General features: G+C 25.9%; 1 protein-coding gene across 3 annotated transcripts in view; it reads right to left on the bottom strand.

Moving 5' to 3' along the window:
* The window catches only part of LOC145835109 (protein bicaudal C homolog 1-A-like), a 34,624-nt gene that overhangs the window by 1,458 nt on the left and 11,808 nt on the right, over positions 1-21,358 (bottom strand). The window contains exons 6-24 of one of the 3 annotated variants that reach the window (XM_082942649.1): positions 21,118-21,171; positions 19,378-19,566; positions 18,073-18,117; positions 17,063-17,167; positions 16,821-16,922; positions 16,251-16,394; positions 14,727-14,895; positions 14,320-14,501; positions 11,374-11,526; positions 10,835-11,143; positions 9,769-9,880; positions 9,501-9,599; positions 7,975-8,080; positions 7,019-7,189; positions 5,677-5,806; positions 4,872-5,054; positions 4,258-4,462; positions 1,971-2,149; positions 150-249 (exon numbers count right to left, since the gene is read on the bottom strand). In XM_082942649.1, coding sequence (XP_082798775.1) covers positions 150-249; positions 1,971-2,149; positions 4,258-4,462; positions 4,872-5,054; positions 5,677-5,806; positions 7,019-7,189; positions 7,975-8,080; positions 9,501-9,599; positions 9,769-9,880; positions 10,835-11,143; positions 11,374-11,526; positions 14,320-14,501; positions 14,727-14,895; positions 16,251-16,394; positions 16,821-16,922; positions 17,063-17,167; positions 18,073-18,117; positions 19,378-19,566; positions 21,118-21,171 — 2,737 coding nt within the window. The remainder of the gene's footprint in view (positions 1-149; positions 250-1,970; positions 2,150-4,257; positions 4,463-4,871; positions 5,055-5,676; positions 5,807-7,018; positions 7,190-7,974; positions 8,081-9,500; positions 9,600-9,768; positions 9,881-10,834; positions 11,144-11,373; positions 11,527-14,319; positions 14,502-14,726; positions 14,896-16,250; positions 16,395-16,820; positions 16,923-17,062; positions 17,168-18,072; positions 18,118-19,377; positions 19,567-21,117; positions 21,172-21,358) is intronic. The other 2 variants (XM_082942650.1, XM_082942651.1) reach the window with 2 other exon arrangements.

The following is a 21,358-nucleotide window of genomic DNA, read 5'->3' as shown; positions in this document are numbered from 1 at the left end:
ACAGTATATGGAGTGTTTGTATTTTCAAATAAAAATAATAGTAGATGAATTTAAGGTTATTGCTTTAACAGTGTATTTATACGTGATATACATGTACTTAATAAAAAAAAATGAAGTAATAAGACACTAAAAAAAATAATAAATTTTACCTTCAATAGCAAGAAGAATTTTCTTCCTAGGGCCAAAAGTATTTATTCCAAGTTCAGTTAGATCACTGTCATTTAAAGTGAGAAAAGTTTGCAGGTCGACCTAAAAATAAATGAAAAATGTTAAAAGATTTTTCAACTAAAATAATAATTTTTTATTCAAAAGTTTGTTTGGTCCTGAGATTGGATCCGAATAATAACATAAAATTTTAACCTTGCACGTTTGGTGAAAACATTCTTATTTAAAAAGTAAATTTAGATAACTCTGATAAAATTTCAGAACTTGAAAACTAGTTAATTCTATAATTTTTGCAATATTGATAAAACAGTAAAAGTTTACCAAATTTTCTCTCAAACTAAATAATAAAGTTATTCTATACTTAGCATATAGTATTTTAAATTAAAAAATTTGTATGATTTTATTTTTTATTGTAAAGCATTAACTACTAGTTATATATTTTGTTTAAAGTTTCCATGTTTAATCAAAAAGTTATCTTGAGGAGAATTATTAAGTGTTCTTAAATCATAATCATCAACCAAATGGTATGAAATTGTTAATGGAAGACTTAAAACACTTTGTAGAAAGTCGTAATGAATACATTAGGTTATTGAGGAAATTTGTCCTCTTAACAAGACATGAAAAATCATGGCCCGCACGCCAGATCCGATAAGGAGAAATATCTGATCCGCAACGTATTTTTAGCATGAAAACAGCTTTTGGAAAACAAGCGAATTAGAGATTTTTTAAAGTAATTAAACATTTCCAAATATGCTATTAGTTTTAATGATTGTGCAATCGTTTAACACGTTGCTCATAGTCTATTCGAATACAAAAAGTTTTTGTTACAGATTGTTCATTGCTACTAAATAAGAAAAAAAAAATTCTTATTCAACAGCTATAAATACTTCAGAATGGTTGCAATAAAGTGCCCAACTCGTGAAAGCGATTGCCAGACGCCAGATTAACCTTGTGATGTGCAGGCTTCTCAGCATCTATAAGGCCCCGGGTCATTCAATTTTTGAGTAATGTCAAACGTAAGCATTTATTAAATCGAAAAGATGATCATAAGACGAACTGTAAGTGGCGTCCCAGTTTTACATGTTAGACAACTGACTTGTCTTAAAGCAGATTGGTCAGAAAGATTTTAGGTACTGTCTTTTGCAGAAACACTGTAAATATGATAGCCGGCAACTCCTGCACAACCGGCTAGAAGGCGACGCTTAAAGGCAAAATGTTTTTGAATAAAACATTTACTGATATACTGCCATTGAAGGGGGTTCGATTGTCTGCTCCAAGTTAGATATAACTATAGGGGCAGCAAGGCCCTTGTGGTTGTACGATCATGAAACATTAAAGTTCATAAAAATTATGTTATCGCACTTTAAACGAAATTAAGAACACTCGTACTTTAAAACAGCGTATTTTGATTAAATAAAATAACTAGGAAACAATAAATAAACCTAACAAATATCTTAAAATACGTGAGTTGAAATAACTACAAACGGTTAATGTTCGCAGTAAAACTCATTAAAAATCATATTGTTAATTCTAAATTATAATAGCCTATTAATCTTAGATTAAAGAAAAGTTAGCATAAAGAAAGGTTAGCGGTAAACTTGGAAAAGTTTTAAATTAGTGGTGTTGGTAGGTTGAATAATCAGATAGTATAATACAACACTTATATAAATTCTCGACAAGACGCTAAAAGGTATCCATATGGTGTGCGACTCGATAATCAAAAGGTTTTTTTCATCCACCAGGTCATAGGACCAAATATCTTGAGCGCTTTTTTTGTAGTTAAACACACAATAATATAAACGAACTTCTTGGCTAGTGAACACCTTAACATATTTCTCCAAGTTCAAATAGATTAGGACATCGGAGAGATTAACTTTTTGACTGCTTGTGTGGTGATTCAGATTATTAGCCTCATTTAGTTGGTTGTTCAAGCGATTGTTAGCATTTATAGCACTTGACGATGCTAAGTTTGCACTTCCTTCAACTAAAAAAAAAATTAGATGAAAATAGTAATTTTTGACTAATTTATAATTTGACTTGCAAAATTAAACTAATTAATTACTAAAATCTTTTTTTAAGTAAAACATCCTCGTATAATGCTAGTAATCTTTAACAAAAAATGCTATAAGGTTTCAGACTTCACACAACTACGTTATATATTTATATATACGAAAAGCAAAGAGTATGAAGTTTAAAGAAATCATCATTAAATAACAAGTCTATAAATTTTTTTCTTACAAAAAAAACATTGTGAAAACAGAAAATATTTTTTGAATATGTATAAAATATGTGTAATTCAAAAGTATGTTGAACTTACTTTAATTTTAGTTCGGCAATAAAGATAGTTTTTATGAAATACGTAATAACTAAATATATGCCTAAGAAATACCAAATAAATTAAATAATTAAACGTTAAAAACATATCATAAATCATTAAACATAAATTTGAACGAAGCTTTTTTACCAGAACTTTATTTACTTACTCTTTAAATTGTAGTTTAGTAAATTATCTTTAAAAAATAAAACTTAAAAATATATGTATAACATTTATTTTAAACCATTTTACAGTAAAAAAGGAAAATATTACATAGGAGTATATATAAAATAACATTTCATTTTACCATTTAAATAACTTATATAAGTTTTTGCATTGTTTTGCATATTTCAACTTCGACTAAAACAAACGACTTAATCTAGTTTTTAAATGAGAGAGTATTTCCAAAATGTTTACTTAATGCTAATAAGTAAAAATTAAGTTAAACCTATAGCTTTAAAGTTAAAAAAAACTGTATAACAGCTGATAACTTTTCTACTTTATGTCTAATTAAACACCCTAAAGAGCCTGAAGTATACAAGAAAATTTTTCACCTTTATTTTAGCTATAAAATTTATATACAAAACGAGTTTTTATAATAATTATTATTCATTATCATTGTTTGCAAAATACCATTTAAGTCATCTAAAAGTATTAAGGGGGCGTAAAAACATTTTTTTACAACACTTAACATTGTTTCTTACATAAAAGTTTAACTTTAAACTATAAGCAAGTTTTTACGAAACATTAAAATCATAATTAACTTTTGAGATATAAACATTTTTGTAAATACTTCCATCGTCACCTTTTCTTTTACTAACTTCAACAAAAATCTATCTTATCTTTAGATCTTAAGCAAATTCTGAATTCAGTTTAAAGAATACTAAAAATTAAAATTTTAGATAAAAGAAAAAATAAGCGTTTTTTTAATAAATATTACTTCTCAAAATTAAAAAGATCAGCGCAGTGAAAAGAATTAAATACTAGTAATGAAAAATGTAAAAATTGAAGACGGTAGGTCAAAAAATTAAAGATAAGAAAAACTTTCAGTGATGTAGTCTTTTTATGCGTTTTTGGTTTACGCCTTCTATTAGGAACCTATTTAGCAATAATCGCTTAAATCTCATAAACATCTTTTAATTTCGTTAAGCAGTTAAAAATTTCTGATACCCAAGATAAAACTTTAAAAAACAAAGTGGACCCACTATGCCCTTAACTTAAAATAAACTAAGAAGTATGTAAAAAGTTTTAAATCTTTTAAAGCAACAGTAACGCGTATCATAAGTAAAACAACACAAAAAGAAAGACTATAATAACAAAATTTATTACATAGAACAACAGACAAGTTTAAAGATTTAGATAAAGCCACAATCACAAAGTTTCAATTGAACTATCATATAATAGCGTATTGTGTTTAAAAACATACAAGCTCAGAGTATACACAAATGTGTTTAATTTTTCCTGGAAGTTATTATTGAGTTAATTTTATTAACAATCAACAAAACTGATATTTATTCAACAAAACCAGTAAATGCATTATTTTTACGTTTTTATAACGTAATACTAAAATTTTCAAAAAGTAAAGAACTTTTAATGTTTGACAGTTTAGTGATTTTATTTTTTTAGTATAAATAAAAATAAGCGTTTTGGTTCTAAATTATAACTTAGGAAACAAGAAATTGATTAAACTTACAATTTTATCTAGCTATTCTTATTTTAATATGTACTGCATCTTTTAGTTTTTAATCGTATACATGATATTTTATTTTATCACTCACAGCTAGTTATAACTTTTGATTGGACGTTTTTGTTGTGATTATTAAAACTTTGAGAAAAAATTGAATTGTGCTGGTTTTTTTCTCTCCAAGAATTGAAAGCAGACGTGTTTTTCATTCCATTAGACGCTTGTGCCATCAGAATTTCTTGCTGACAATTGACACGTGTGTTCATTTTACTTGATATATCTCCAACTTCATCGTCCCCCTAAATTATTTTACAAAATCAATAATAAATTTTTGTTTGAAACTATTTTACTTCTAAACTCTTTTAAGTTGATGAATGATTCTTAAGTAACTTAATGAAACATACAAATACTACAACAGATTGCTAAACATAGACGGTTACAGTTTAATTTTTATAGTACTAAAAATAACTTATAAAGTTTAATTAAACTGGTTAATAGAATGAAAATAAAAAATGTAGATAAAATTTCTTCGGTAAATAAAAAAAATTGCTCAGTACAATAACTAATTTAAAACTAAAAACTTTAATAAGAACAGCTGAAAGCACATAGCTTGCCATCTGTTATCCAAAACTTTAATTTTTCTGCTCACGTTTTATTGCTAACACAAATGATAAAAACACAGATGAAACCGCACATGCAAATACTCACTTCGTACGTGGTAGGCAGTTCTCCGGCATTAAACTTGTTAATTTTGTACTTTGGATTGGGCATCGATTGGCTGAAACCGAGGCCGCTCCATTGGTCAGTTGGAGTGCGCACCTTGCTTGCTATTGGCTCCTTTTTCATCAATTCCATGGCTCGCTGGCGTACCCATTCGTAATCGTGCGAATTCTGAACAATTAATTAAATTTCAATTTTTAATCAAAATAAAGCGTATCTTATACTACTTTTCACAACTACTTATAAGCTTGTAAATATTGTCTTATAAGCTTTATTACCCTAAAATTTTAAGCTTTTATTTAGCCTTTCGAGTTTTAAAAACACTTCTTAAATTTTAAAAGTTTTTAGTTTTGAAAACACTGAGATTTTTTTTCAATCGTAACTTTCAATTCATATTTTAGTTAGACATAAATTGAAGTACTAAAAATATTAAAAAAAATATTGAAAACTTATATATTTGAACTAAAATAAATTTTGATTAAAAACTGTAGCTTATTCAATTAATACTTTTTTTTCTTTAATTACTGTTAATAACTTAAACTAACATGTTCGCGTCTTGTCAAGTTAAACACATACATTGGGAATGTCAGAAGAATTTCAATATTTTAGATAAAAACAAATTAAAAATATACTTTTACGAATCTTAAAGGTAAAAAATAATAAATATAAAGTAAATGTGTCATACTTAAGTATTTGATTTTATTAAAAATCTCTAATATACATTATTGTTATGTTAAGCTTTAAAAAATAGAGTACTTGAAACCCAGCTAATGTACAGCATTTTTTTAATTACCATAAGAGGGTGATCGTGCTTTATTTGAACATTTTCAAAACCAGGCGGTGCTGCTGTAGACTGCCTGTCGTCAAACAATTCCCTCATCTTGTCATTTGCACACACAACATTAATTCCAGAATTCATTTTACTGTGAAACAAAAATCAAAAACTTATAGCAGCAAAAAGTAAACATAATATGACTGTTTCGTTTTTATAGTTATTTCAACAAGTCGTCAAAAAATTAAAAAATACTTTAAAAGTATATAATTATGGTTAGATTACATTGTAAAGCTTTAATGTTAAATACTTTGTTTTAAAAAGCTAATTTAAAAATATTTCATTATTCAAAGTGTAACAGCTTTTGCACAAAATCCTTAACCTAAACTATTACCATTTTCATAGTACTGCATACAAAAGAATATACTAAACTATTTATATTTCCTATAACTTATTTAAAACTAATTTTAGTGGATTAGAGTTTAAGTTTACAACATAATCTGACAGGTTACATTAGATATCTTTGGAAAACAAGCAGAACTATTGTTCAATTGCGACTGAATTTGCACGTAAACACATCACTTTTCGTTCTACGAAAACCTTTTGTTTTCAGTCAAGTTTTCGCAGAATCAAATCATCATTGTACCATTAATGCTAATATTTAATTTATACAAATAAATTAATTGTTGAAAGTTTTAAAGCTTTTCGCATATAAAAGCAGCGGAATTTTTTTATTACATACTTAAAGTACACTCTGTTCTTCCAAACGAAAACATTGACATATTTAATGTTTTAAGTTCCTAATGATACAGTTTTAATACTACTCATAAACTAGAATAAGATAACAGTAAGTTATATTAAATATCAATTAGACAGAATAATACTATAATGTAATTCTTAACTTAGAAACTTTTACTATACCAAAGCTTTGATTTTTAATCAGTACTTTTGTCTTTTTTTTTAATATGAGTAATTATTTATGTTTTCTAATATACTTTTTTTATCAATTAATTGTTTGTTAATTTATACTTTACATGTGCAAGCTATCAATTAATATTTGTCGTTACCACTCTTGAACTTTAATTGTTTAGCAATACATGTAGTTTTAATATATGTTTGCATTTATATTTACAGAAAACACATATGTTTTCTATTTTTGGTCTTCTACTCTTTGAAGTACTTATAATTTTCAGAACTCCATAGAACTGTGCTAGTTATACAATAGAGAAACGTCGATAGTTTTTAATAAATACAGTGCTTTTCTAAAATTGGTGAAATTTAAAAGTTGAAATAAATTTTCATTGTAGTTTAATCGTTTAAATAAAGAAAGAACTATTGGTATGAACCAGTGTTAATAACAAACTTTTTAAAGAAGAAATTAGAGTTGGAATTAAAGTTTTGGTTAGATCGAAGCTGATTAACACTTGAAGAAAAGCTTGTAGATGAAGATGCTAGCATTGAGCTTGATTGCTGTAAATCTTTCATTGAAAATCCACTTTTTATGTTGTTTAGTGATTGTTGGGAAATTTGTTTCCTAAAGTTTAAATTCTCAAAATTATAATAGAACAATAATGATTATTTGGCAGTAATTTATTATTATTATATTGTTTATTGTGCAATTTTGGACTCAGGCATAAAAATCTGAGCCACTTAAACAGGACACACAATGAGAAAAATAAAAATAAAAACACTTACATTCAACAAAACTAAACATAAACAAAATATCAAACATAGTAAAAATTATAAAAACTCATTAAGAGGTTTAAACGTATTTGATTGATATAAAAGTCGATAACTTAATATCTACATAATTATTTGTACAAAAATAATTATATTAAATTAATATTCTGTCAGGGGGTAGGCGTAGGGAAATAAAACTAATTAATATTACAAATAGAAAAATATAGAAATTGGTAGCCAATTTAGATGAGATAAATATTATATAAATCTTTATTTATTTGTTTTTCTGTATTATTTTTGTGAAAAGTTACTGAATTTTACTGATATTTATACTATTTAAATTAAATCTTTTTAGTTGTGAACGACAATGATCCACTTTCTCACACAATACTACATCCTGTGGTGATTTGTTCCACATAGTCTTTAAAATGTAATTTTTAGTATAATAAACTTTTTTTTCAGTTCTTTGTAGTTATTGTTTATATCTTCTCATTTTTTAGTTATTAATAGATGGAAACAATAACATTTGAATAAAAATTAAACAGTTATTTTAATAATTATATGAAGATTAGTATCAAAAACTAAAAAGTTTCATATTTCTCATATTGTTGAGCAACACTTAAAAACATGAATATGTACCTTGGAATAGACCTTTGATGAAAGTTCATGAGGGAATTGTGCAAGTCGTTGGAAGAGGATGAGGAATCTGCACCCGACTCACACTTCGGTACTTGCAGTGTTGAAGCTTGTAAAAAATACATAACATTAACTTTATCACTTACGTGCTTTATAAAAAAATAAGCCTGCAACAATAGTTTAAATAAAAAAAATGGAGATTTTTACATTAAAAAAAAACTTGCATACTCTATAGTTCGTTACTAATAAGTTCAAACTTCTAACAACACTACTTTTTATCATTTTTAGTTTTTATGTTAACGGATGCATACACTTTTGAGCTAGTTCAATTTCGCATTACTAATTAATATTTAGTAAAAAAACAGCTTTAGGTTCCAAATATAATTTTTAAAACAACTAACAAAGAAAGTTTAACAACATTTATGTTTAAAAAATAGTATAGGACAAATATTAGACAAATTTCAAATGTTAGGTATAATGCATTTTGAATTTTACCATGACTTATATATATATAAAACTGGATAGTATTATTATTCTTTGACTCATACATAATATACTGTGTAGTGAGTGATTGATTTTTTTGTTCTCGCTGCAAAGGTTAAGTTTAATTCGGCAAACTCGTTCTATGATTCACAATTAATTGGCGCCAGATTTGTCTAGCTTTAGTTTCTATTTCTTAGAACTTAGAAAACGAACTAGGTTTCATAAATTATCTGTTTGATTTAAGCAATTTTCAGTACTAAAGTACAAAAAATCATAAACTTTGATTAATAGTAACTGTTCTTGAAATATTTTAAAAACTTTTTTTATTTAACGCATCGATATAATCCAGTGACAAATTAGCAGTTAGTCAACCACAAAATATGTTCGAAAATTAATCAAAACTAAAGCTTTTTTTTAATTTGGCAGGTCTTGAAAACGAACCAAGGCCTTCCGGGCATTTTCAAATCATTTTTTAATCATTCATATAATCTACATATTTCAAAATTAAACGTAGTAGTTGAAACACTAATTTAACTATCTAATGATAAATATAATTGATAAAATGATATCTTATGATTTTACCTATGTTTGTAATTATTATGTATTGTTGGTATTATGTAATTACATAATGATTATTCCACAGAAAATTATTTGTTTTAAGTATAACAAACCTTTAAAAATAAAATAAACTTAAAATTTATTTTTTTATGTTCACAACATTTATAATTTATATAAAAGTTTTAAATGATACTTAAATCTTAATATACAAATAAAAAACTTTATAAAACTATTACTTATTGTTCCAAAAAATACTAGCTTATTCATCTATAAATGAAATTCTCTAACATAAACTTGTATTGTAAAAGCAACTATAAATTTTTTGCATTACAAATGTTTCTTGTTTTGAAAACATTGGGATACAAAAAAAAATGATCAAACATAGTCTTTAAACAGTTAACTTATTTAAAATAAGCTAACGGCACACCTAAACTTTTATTGCATGCTAAAATAAATCATATCAACAAACAAAAATAATATTTTCTTACCATTATTTAAATAATTTGTATTTTCAATACTCTCAACTTTAGAAACTTGAAATGGACAGTTTTTCGAATCTTGTACAAGATTAGGTAAATTAGCTTGACCTGTTTTAAATACAAAGTTTTTAACTTGGTATTTATTTAAAATAAACGTTATAAATAGTTATATTTTTTTTTTCTTTCAATAAATAAAGAAAAGGCATTAGTTTAATAACTGGGTAAACGAATAAAATTTGAAAAAAATGAAACATGTCTCTATATAAAATAAGCTTACTATTGCAGTTATTGTTGGAATTAACTTTAGTAGCCAAGGCGTTACGTAAACTTTCGTCATTCAAATCGAGTGGATTCATTGAAGAAGAATGTTTAAGGTTTGGTGATCTTTTCTATTGAAATACAGAAAATAAAAATTATTTTAAACAATTTTTTTCATTAAACCTTATCTACAAAACATTGTTCAGAAACTGAAAATAAATAAAAATTAATAATTTTGACTATTTAGTATTGCTTTAAACATTATTAAAAAACAATAATCGAAACAATAATCTTTCTTTAAGCTAATTTAACTTTAAAAGATTAGACAGTTACTTAAAATACAAGACTTATTTGCAATAAATAAAAACCTTAGCAACTACTCGTTACTAATAACACTTAAAACGTAAGTAAAAACTTTTTTTATCATTATTAGAGTTCGTTTTTGATTTGTATAAAAAATAATATCGTATAAAAGTCGTAAGCAATTTATAAAATAAATCTACTTAATTTTAAACTCAATAGACATTAAATTAGATTCTTTTATTTCATTTTGTACCATTCATAACACTAAAAATACTCATTTAACAAAGTATAACTATATACTATAAGATAAAAACTGGCTTCAATGTCTAAAATTTGTATAAAAACTGTTTAGTCTTTTATAACTTAGCAGTAAGAATTTTTTATTTTATTAAAAAAACACTTAACTGAATGGAAAAAAATTTGAAGTGTCAATTAGCCATTCAAAACAAAATGTAGGAGAAATGAAAATGACGTACATATAAAACAAGTTCTAAAATCTATTTTAATATTTTATGCAGACATACTATGTTTTAATATTTTTTAGCCATATTATGTTTAAAATTCTAACTGTCAGAACTTAAAACTTGAAGTTTCCTGTATAACTACTAAAAATACTCAACACTTATTTCGTTGAAAGCACTATAAATACTTACTTTCTTTTTCGGAAACGTTGGTTACAATGAGCAGTTACTTCTAAAGTAGAGAATAAGCTAATGTTAATCTAATTTTAAGCTACAATATACCAGACACATCAAATCAAAATTGTTTTAAAACAAACACACCTTAAAAAAACTGCTATAGTTTTCGTTTCCAATAGGAAACACTCCATTTTGTTGTGATGCTAGTAACTGTTTTGCAAACATGTTTTCTGCTGCAACTTTATAACTCTCAGACGCTGAAAGCTCACTATTTTTGTTAGATATGGATTCTTGTTGGTTAAAACTATTTTTCAAGGTTAATACTTCTTTATTTTCTTGGCTGACAATTTTTGACTTAACTGGAACGCTTTTTTGAAGCTCTGTATCAGGTTGCTGGCTGGCTGTACCTTTCTCTAAACCCCATTGCTGGTTCATCGTTATTGGTGTAAAAACCTTTTGATTTAAAATCATAAAGCTAATTACTCAATGATAGTACCCGAAAAATTTTATTAGGTAAACTAAAGAAAGTTATCAATTAAAGTATTAAATATTATTTTACTTTTGAAGTTTAAAAAAACTGAATGAATTTTGTTTAAATATGTCTATAATTTATTAGGACAACAATTAACAATTAATTTGTTTATCTTATTCTTTTTAACTAGTAAAAGCATACAACTGAAAACCTGGTTACGTGTTGGGCTGATAGGTTGAACGTTAGTTGTTATCAGGGGATTAATGTGAATGTTGGGAGATGTAGAGGCTGCCATCATTATTTGATGTTGTTTCAGTTGCTCCGTTGTCCTTAAAACTAGCTGTTGGTGAATGCTTGCACCCTGCTAACATCAAAAGTGTATGAATTTAAAATTTTTTTGTACTTTAAGAAAGGTTTTAAAAAACTAGCATAAATATAATCGAAAACCCATATAATTACGAGCTTTTATAATTAGTTATATTTAAAATAAGGAATTGAAATATCTGTTAGAATATACCTTATACATATCTGGTTTAAGTGCAAAAATTTACATTACTAAGTTTTGATACCTTATATCTATATTTTAGATTATTTCTGTTAGTATTCTATAATATACTATATTACGTAAAAAAGAAATATTTTTATTTTAGTACATTTCATGTATTTACGCTTTAAACTTTTTAACTGCATCTAATTTTACTAGTATAAAAAGAAAGAATATAAACAACTTTTAAGATCTTATTAAATTGAATATCATTACTTAATTACAAAACTAGTAAGATGTAAAATATTATAGCTGTTGGTACACACTAAAGAAAAAAAGAACTATAGTAGCTTTTATATTTCCCATTTAGTTATTAAAGTAAAGTAACTTTAAGTTATCAAATTAAGCTTTTTTTTTTGTAGCCACTATGTTAGAAGAGTTAACTAAAAGCACAAACTACCAACTAGTCACTTATTTAAGTTTAGTCTAAAAAATCAAGACTCATCACAAATACATAAAGTAACACAGTAACTACTGATACACAGAATAAGTTAAAATAAAGCAGTTTCATGCTGCAAATATAAAAAAACAGCTGTAAAATATTACTTTAGTTATTTTATGAGTACTGAATTAACTATACTTTACTATTCTTGCTTTTATATATTAAACCTACATAAGTAGTATGAAAAAATTATTTTAAAAACTAATTATTCTTTAAGAGAGTTGTTAAACTTGTAGTTTTAATAAACTAGTACTCTTACTGATAAAAATATTTTCTTTGCATAAGTATTAAATAATTGAAATCAGTAATTTAGATAAATTTATTACTAATTAAAAGTAATAAATGCTTAAACAAATTTTATTTTTTCAGAAATATTTAGGTCTAGTGAAATGTTTATATTGTTTAACAAAACGTTGTACTATTAATGTTGAATATGACGATGTTTTTATGCTGATCTTGAGAATTAGTAAACTTTATTTATTTAAAATAATTAAAAAGTAAACTCAAGTTTACATTTTGTTTGATAACGACTTATATTCAATAAAATATTTCTTTAGACAATAGCACCAAAACACGTTAATGAGCAAAACAGTCAGTTTTTATGGTTAAACGTAATTTCATTGTTTTAAAAGAATTTGTGTATAAATATTTTACACGTTTTATCGACCGCTAATAATGACAAAATATATGTTTAAAACGTGACCATACATTACAGAAATCTTCAGACTTTTTAGGATTTTATAAGCTTGGCTTTACTGTGTTTGTTATGATTTAAACACAATTTCATATACTTTTACGTCTAATTTATCAAAAAACTTTTAAAATATATAATTTGTAATTCATCTTGTATCGCCTAACTTTCAGTTTCAATGACAATCGACAGTTATTAAAATAATAAGGCTCAAAATAGTCAGAGGAGTTGTTGTTGTTCGCTAACTAACGATTCTGCAAGATGCAACTTACTGCTAAAGAGGCATGGGAAAAGTGACTTACAAAACTATCGAAAATTTCCTTATATAGGCATACTTGGTAAAAAGTTTAGATGGTGTTGAAAAGAGACTTTAGAAAATGATTAAACTTTCAAACTTTTTAAGAATTTAAAAATTACAATCAGAGAAAAAAATATTAATGAATTTGTTACCATAGATCAGGGGTCGGCAAACTGCGGCCAACAAGCATGTTTTTATTATAAATTGATGATGATGTGGCTCATGAAATATAAAATTCGGCTATGGAGCATTTAAATCTAGCTTACTAAACAAATTTTTGAAACTTACACTAGATATTTTAGGGTTTGTAATAAACAGTAAAAAATTGTTTTGTATAATTGACCGGAGTTTAGAAACTTACACTAGATATTCTAGGGTCTGTAATAAAAAAAAAAGCTCATATTGTAACTAATACAACAACTTTGGCCCGCGCGACCATAAAAAACCTGCCGATCCCTGCCATAGACGATTATAGCATGCATGTGTTCAAATGGGAAGTGTTATAGACAGCAAACAACTTTTTAAAGATTAGCAAGCAGTATTGGAACTTGAGATATCAGCTGAAGGTGAGCAAATAGATTTTTTCAACAACTAGTAAAGAGTTACAAACTAAAAAAAAAAGTTTGTCCAGCAAGAAAGAAGGTGGTCTTCAACAGAAATGCAAAATGCTGCTGGCAACAACTACTCAAAGTTACAACCCACTTTTAACATAGCTGTCAAATATTTTGAAAAAAGCTTTTTAACGACAAAAAGTGTCTGCTAAACCCAAAAATGACAGCTACTCTGACAGATATGTTTTGAAAAGCATTTAGTTGTAAAGTAAATTTAAATTGCACTTTTCGCTACTTTCATTAAGTTTTTTAAAAATATACGGTATGTTCATCAGTATTTTTGTACCTCTTTTTTACTTTTGTTTGTTATCAAAAAATATAGTTTATTATTTTTTATAAAGTACAATTACATTTTTTGAACGTTAAAGATAAATGCAAACTTATTTCGAACACAAATATTTTAAGTTCAAAAGTGAGAACTAAGTTCACAAATTATTTTATTTCATAAACACAATTATGAAAATTCTAAGCACATTAGTAAATTAAATTTTTAACAAAATACATTTTCAACCAGTAAAAACAATTATAACTATCATTCTATTCAATTTTAATCGTTTAAAACTTTACAAACTTGTTGGTTTGGATGTACAACATTGTTATTTTGCAAGCCAGCAATTTGGTTGCTCCAAACATTTGTGGTTGATGGTATCGTTAATGGTGCAGCAACTTGCTGTATCAAACTTGTACTTCTTTGAAGGGCAGGATGGTTGGCTGTGACACCATTCAAAAGGACACCATTAGCATGCACTATACCTTTGTTGAAAACTTTTGTAAAAATTTTACAGTGTTTAGTGATAGAAGATTAGAAACTTAAAGTACAAAACCATCACATTTAAAACTTTTCTTTCATATTCATGCACTAACAAGACTGTCGTAATACAATGTACAATACAAAACTCATTTACTTATTTAAGTTTTATTAATTTAAAACAATACACAAGTACTTCGTTATCAGTCAACTTTTATGCCTTTACAAACCAAAGTACTGCGGAGAAGGGTCGGATATTCTGATGATAGGGGTGGTGTTTGGTGGCGCCACCATGTGATTGACACCACCAACCAAACCGGTTGTTTGCAATCCCAACATTCTTTTCCGCGCCTCAAACATCGATTGAACGTTTCTTTCCACACTTTTTACTATCACCGACTGCCAATAAGTTTATGAATTTAAGATAAATTTTTCAAGTACAATTGTTAAAAACTGTATAATGTGCTGGACAGTTTTAAGATAATAAAGCTGAACAATAGTTAAGTATTTAGCAGATCGTTCTATGCATTCTATTATTGAAGTTATTTTAACCGTAAGAAAATGTCCAAACTAGGTTTGATTGAAAGTATTTTATGGTTAGAAAAAAATTAATACAAACTAATGGAAGTATGAGCAATCTACAATGTTTAAGATAAATTAGGAGTTTATAAAGGTAATTTGGTTTTATAATTTTTCAGGTTAATATGAAGTTCTGACTATTAAAAAAAACGAAAAAACATTAACGTAACGTTAAAGAAAGATAAAAACAATTTTCTATACTTTATTTTTGTTTATAAACAACATACAATATTTTACCTTCTCTTGTTAAGTACACAATGGTCAAAGAAATCAATCAAAAATAGTAAACTTGAAAATAGTTCAAATAAAGAACAACTTTATGATTTCAAAAAGATTTGAATGGCTTGAAAAACATTATTTGTTATTTCAATGTTATATTCTTTTTGTTCACTTCTAATATATAAATTAAGGCGTGATTAAGTAAATCAAAGTAAGTAAACTTCGACCAAACAATTAGGTAAGAGGATGAATAATATAAACGTTGTTAATAACAACTAAAAACTAAAGTTTTCTTTTAAATAATGAACTATTGATAATTTAAATTTTACATAGTTAAACAAAAAGAAACTATAACTATAAGTAGAATATATTTTAATAATCTCAATTCTCGTATAATAACGAATAGTCTATATCATTTCAGTTCAGTTTATTTAATCTAATATAATTTTCTTGACCTATTTTTCAAAATGAACTATTACTAGTACTTAACACAACTATTTTTTATTAGTTGATAAATTATCAGACCAATTACAGTATTAATAAAAAAAAGTGTTTTTTTTTTAAGTTTTAAAACTGACCAAAAGTTTTATGATTATAATAGAAAGAAAAATCTTTTTATTTGGTGCATTATGTTTTGTAAGCTAGTCAAAATGACTAATTTATATAAAAAATTATTTAAATACTCGCTAATAAATATCATAATTCGAAATTTTATGTAACTACAAAAATACCTAATTCAGTAAATATTTTTAATTTATGAAATAGAAAACTAAAGTTTAGTTCAAAACTATAAACTGTTCATTTTGTAAAATAAAAGTTTTAAAACAGTGATTACTTGTTTACTTCTTCTGTAAATGAACATTGTGATTAGTATACAAACTAAGACAGAAAGTTACAGCATTTTTAATTCGAAACTACATTTAAAGTAAAATTATCAAAATAATTTATTAATCTACTTTGTTTGAGTGTTTGTTTTTTTGTTTCACACTAATAAAAACGTCCAGTTCTTCCATAAGCGAATTATTTCTCTCATTTTCACGAACTGAGCTTATTTCATCGTCATTTTTAACATCAAACATCAAAACCAGTGGTAGACATCCCTGAATAAATACAAACAACTATAATAAGTCTTAATACTTAAAAGAAAAATAACATGATCTCCAACAACATTTTAAAAGAAACGATCTTAATAAATTCGTTCTTTATACTTATCATTACACGAATTTGATAGTAGAATTTACGTTAGTTTAAAAAATTGAATTTTAGAAGTAATTTAACATTAAGGGTTGAACCATAGCTAAATAAGACAAAACTATATTTTCAAAATATACTTACTGTGTTAGACAATTTAAGAAAACTTTAAGGTTTTTATTTTATTTTTAACTTTGCAGCTAAGTAAAAAACTAGTTTTTTTATTGCTTATTAGGACAACACTAAGTGATGGAAAAATTAATTTTATACATTTTTTAAACTTATACAAATTTAACGTTGTTAGACTACCTATTAAAAAAAAAAAGCGTGTTAACCATTAGTTGCTGTCTGGCAACGACGACAGATTCAACTTGACCGCTGATTATTATTGACTTTCTTGGACATTGAACCATGCTATTTTGATCGGGAAATCTAATCTGTTTGTTAATAAACTTGTAATTAAGTTTTATCAACAATACCAATATACCAAATTAAAGGTAATTGCACTTTTCAATCAAATAATAATCGGTCTAAATTTAGTTTTACGACTTCAATTACCAATAACAAACAAAAATACCTGGGCTCCAGTGTGTTTGATGATCAAGTTGATGTTGGTGGCATTTCTACCGACCATGTAACTGTGCTGCTGAGGAGCCACTTCAATGTACGAAGTCACGTGAAGCTGCAACAATATTTTTGGTATCAATTTTAAACGAAACTGACAGTTTAATATCATTAATGGTTTCACAACATTTTGGTTTTTGACAGCACGGTTGGCAGAGTTTTAGTTAAAAAGTAATAAAATTCAAAAAAAATACAGGACTAATTTGACTTTCTTTACAGTTACATTTGTAACGAGTATTTATTTTGGCCATTATCAAAAAGCTGATATGACTCGCGCCGTCAATAATAAATAAAGAACTTCACAACACTACCAACAAAACAGCATCTGAGACTACCACAATTGATTTCGTCCTTTTTATAACTCATCAGGAAGGAATAGTCGCGAGATACCGCTGTCAACATCTAACCAGGTGGGGTAAAGTACACAAGCACTGAAGCGACCGTTTTTTCTTTTATATTGATATTGCAAAGCATCTCAACTTTTTTGATGATGGCCGAAATAAATACTGGTTAAAACTGATCAAACGAGCATAGACTTAAATCTCATAACAAGCTGACGATATCTTAGACATTGAGCTGTGAATTAGCTGCGTCAACTTTTTTGATTTTGACCACAAACGGTCGCTTCAGTGCTTATGCAGTTTAGCTAGCTTGGATGGATCTCAACGGTATTATTTCGCGACTATACCTACCTAAGGATTTCTAATAAGGTCAAAATAGGTTGTCGGGTGTCTCGGATGTTTCGGAATTAATGAAGTTAATTATTTATATTTTTAAAGTTACATGAACAATGTTTATATGTTGCACTGTTTTAGTGTATTCCAAAACTTACATTATTTATTTTTAAATCACTTAAATAGTATGTAAGAAATGTATAACTTATTAAGTTAAAACAGTACTTTTTTTATTTTAATTTATATTTAAATGTACTTATTTGAAAACTTATGTTGATTAAGTACTTACCAAAGTTGAGCCTGTTAAATGCTGCATCAATTTCCTAGTACCTTCCTGAAATTAAAACTAGCGTCAAATATATACTTTTAAATGCTTTTAAAACACATAAAAAAATATTCAATATATAAAAGATAAGTATAAACAAAGCAATAAAACTAGTAAACGTGTTTTAACAAAAACTTTCACCTTTTACGTTCAATTATTCTGCCGTACAGACTCGTCTTTGTAATTAAACAGTTTAAATGAAAACTTATTTAATGTTCAAACTTATTTCTATTGAATTTTAGAAGATAAATTTATCACTTTAGACATAGAAAAGCTTAGAAATGTATACGATTTACTTAAAGTAAATAAAAGGTAAAACTTTAAAGATATATCAATTCTAAAGAAGTAGAAGTAAACGAACAAAAGTATAGATAAAAAAGCTACAAAACACTTTTGTACACCAGCAGACATTAGACAAATTTTTAAACAAACTGTTATGATAAGATAAGTTGTTTTTATCTACAAAAAGAATGCGTACTTTACACTTTTTACAACTTAAACAGAATATTTTAAGTTTTCTTCAAACAACGTTTACAATGCGTAAAAAAAATCAAGTGTACACATTTTTAAAATGTTAACAATTTTCTAAAATAATTTTTGTGCTAAAGAGGTTATGTTTATATAAACTCTGTTAGTTAGCATCTTTATAAACTAAACTAAATATATCGTGGTAAACACGTAGATACAATATATAATTAATATTGATGTACAATCACTATCTCTAAACCTTATAACCGTTTTTTATAATTTTTAATCAAACTTGATCGATTTTAAATGATTTCAAATACATAAAACAGTAATAACACCATACTTTAGGCAAACATAATCACTGCAGATTTTTGTAATTTGGATCATAAAATTTAAAACAAAAGTAGGTAGGTACACATTGTTTTATACTAATTAAATAAAAAACATATGCTTGATATTTGTTTTACTAAAATATAACGTCAGATATTACGTATAGGCTTTTTTATAAAAACAAATAGACCAAAAAAAAACTTAAAAGTATTTTACAAGTTCCAGTAATTATAATAATTCTATAGACATCATAGACTAAAATACTTTTAACACCATACTTTCCTCAAAAAATATTGTATTAAAAAATTTATTTTTCCTCATTTGTATGAAAAACTATATAATTATTTTAGTAGACAATTAAAAACAAACATTTTAAATTTTAATAAATTTTCTAATTTAAAATAGGTATATAGATAATATGCTGCAGATATCAATTCGTTAAAACACAGAAATAAACTTGACAAAACCAACAATGAGACGACCAAGGTTATCAGTGGAGCCACGCACTGTGCACGTTGTAGTGCAGTAAGTTTTGGCTCGCTGCTTGAAAATCACTCCAACTCCGAACATCTGCACGATTCTCTGTATGTTGGGTTGGTTGGGGTCTGGTATTTGCGTGGATGGAGTGATGTCGAACGAAATTACAACTGGAAGAAGCGCCTTTAAAAGGTTTATCCTTTGAAATTCAGCAAGTACTACGACTTAAACCATTTAATTAAACTAAATAACACAGCTTTAAGTTGGTATGTATTCTATTAATTGCTTAAAAAAAATTAAGCAAACACTATTTATTTTAGAGATTTTTTTAAATATTTGTTTTTCTTAATTAGTTTAACACATTAAAAGTAGATACCACGTTTCATATACTTTTAATTTGTACAGTAAACATTAATTAATAACATGCAAAGTAACAAAAGTTTTGGTTTTACTTTTAAGAAATAATTTAAGTTTTCCATCAAACTGTATATAGATTTGTTGTTTAACTATTATAATTTTTACTAAAGACTTATAAAAGTAACTACTGTGAAAATTGTTAAATATAATTGAATTAACAATTTTTTTTGTAAACCAGATACTTAAAATCAATACTTTGGAACATCTTGTCGAAAATATTCGTAAATTTTTTATTAAAAGATACCCTAACGTCGTAGTTCTATAAAACAGAAAATTTTAAATTTTAAGCTTTTTAATTTATTATATTCAAACTTTAAATTTTTGTGGGATCAACTTTTTTTCAAAGGAAAATAATCTACAATGTAATAATATTTATACTAACATACTTAATGAAAATATCAACAAACAAATAGTTGCATAGTAGTTTTTTCGGGTCTATACTAAACGTAGTCATTTAACTAAATGCTTACAACTTTTTAAAGAATTGCTGCTTTCACTATAATACACTATTTCAAATGTTATAAGCTAAAATATTTAATAGTTTAGTTACAACTATTTTTAACAAAAACACTTATCACTTACAACAGACTAAAGTGATATAAAAACTAATATTTCGAAATAAGTACTTAAAATAATAAAATTATTCAAGTCTATAAGTTAACATTTTTTCAAACTAAATCTTTTTAAACAATTGTAGTTGAACATATACGCTCATTTTTAGCAATAAAACAATTATTATCTTCTAATTATATAAATTTCAAACTGATAATAATCTAAAAAAATTCTATAGTCGAAATAAACTTTCTTAAGTAGAAGAATCCATCAAAAAAAAAGTATAGTTTTGTTATAAATCAATTTGCATTCACTTAGTCAATCAAAGGTTTTTAAACAAAACAATTGAAATCTATTTCCTTTTATTAAGTGCAGCTGCCATATTTAAACTTGTTTAAATCACTAATTGCTTGTAAAGCGAGCTTAATCTGATTTTGAATACATTAACTTAACATGAAATCAAATATCATTTAAAAAAGAAAAATTACTGTGAATTTTTCATCAGTAAATCACAATTTAAAACTCTTGTATTTATTTTTGATTTAAACTTATAGAAACAAGATTTGGAAAAAATTTTAAACATACCTTTTTTAGGTTTGAAGTGTAATGTTGAAAAGTTATAAGCTAACAATTATAATTTAGAATTAAGCATAAATATCTTTAAAAAAATTAACCAAAGCCAAGGTAGAGCTTGTAACTTAGTTTTACAAGCATGATTAAAAAGATAAAATAAATGAGGTTTTTGTAAAAAATAAAATATCTTACTCTTATTTTTCCACGAGCATTTTCAACACCAGCAGGCTGACCGGCTATAGATACCTGAAAAATATTGCAGGATTCAATTAGTGCATTAAAAAACCAAGTTTTTTATTAGCTAAAAACTTTTTTAGAAAATTGTAACATTTCATAACATTTATTACTCATAGATGTTATGTGGTTTACAAACATCAATTAGATTGAGCAATTTAAATAGCATTACTGGTATTTAGATAGATTTTTATTTCTA

The sequence above is a fragment of the Thalia democratica genome, chromosome 4 (genome assembly GCF_965202585.1).
Source record: "Thalia democratica chromosome 4, ktThaDemo2.hap1.1, whole genome shotgun sequence".
Classification (NCBI taxonomy): Eukaryota; Metazoa; Chordata; class Thaliacea; order Salpida; family Salpidae; genus Thalia; species Thalia democratica.
This window is presented reverse-complemented; position numbering and strand designations above follow the sequence as displayed.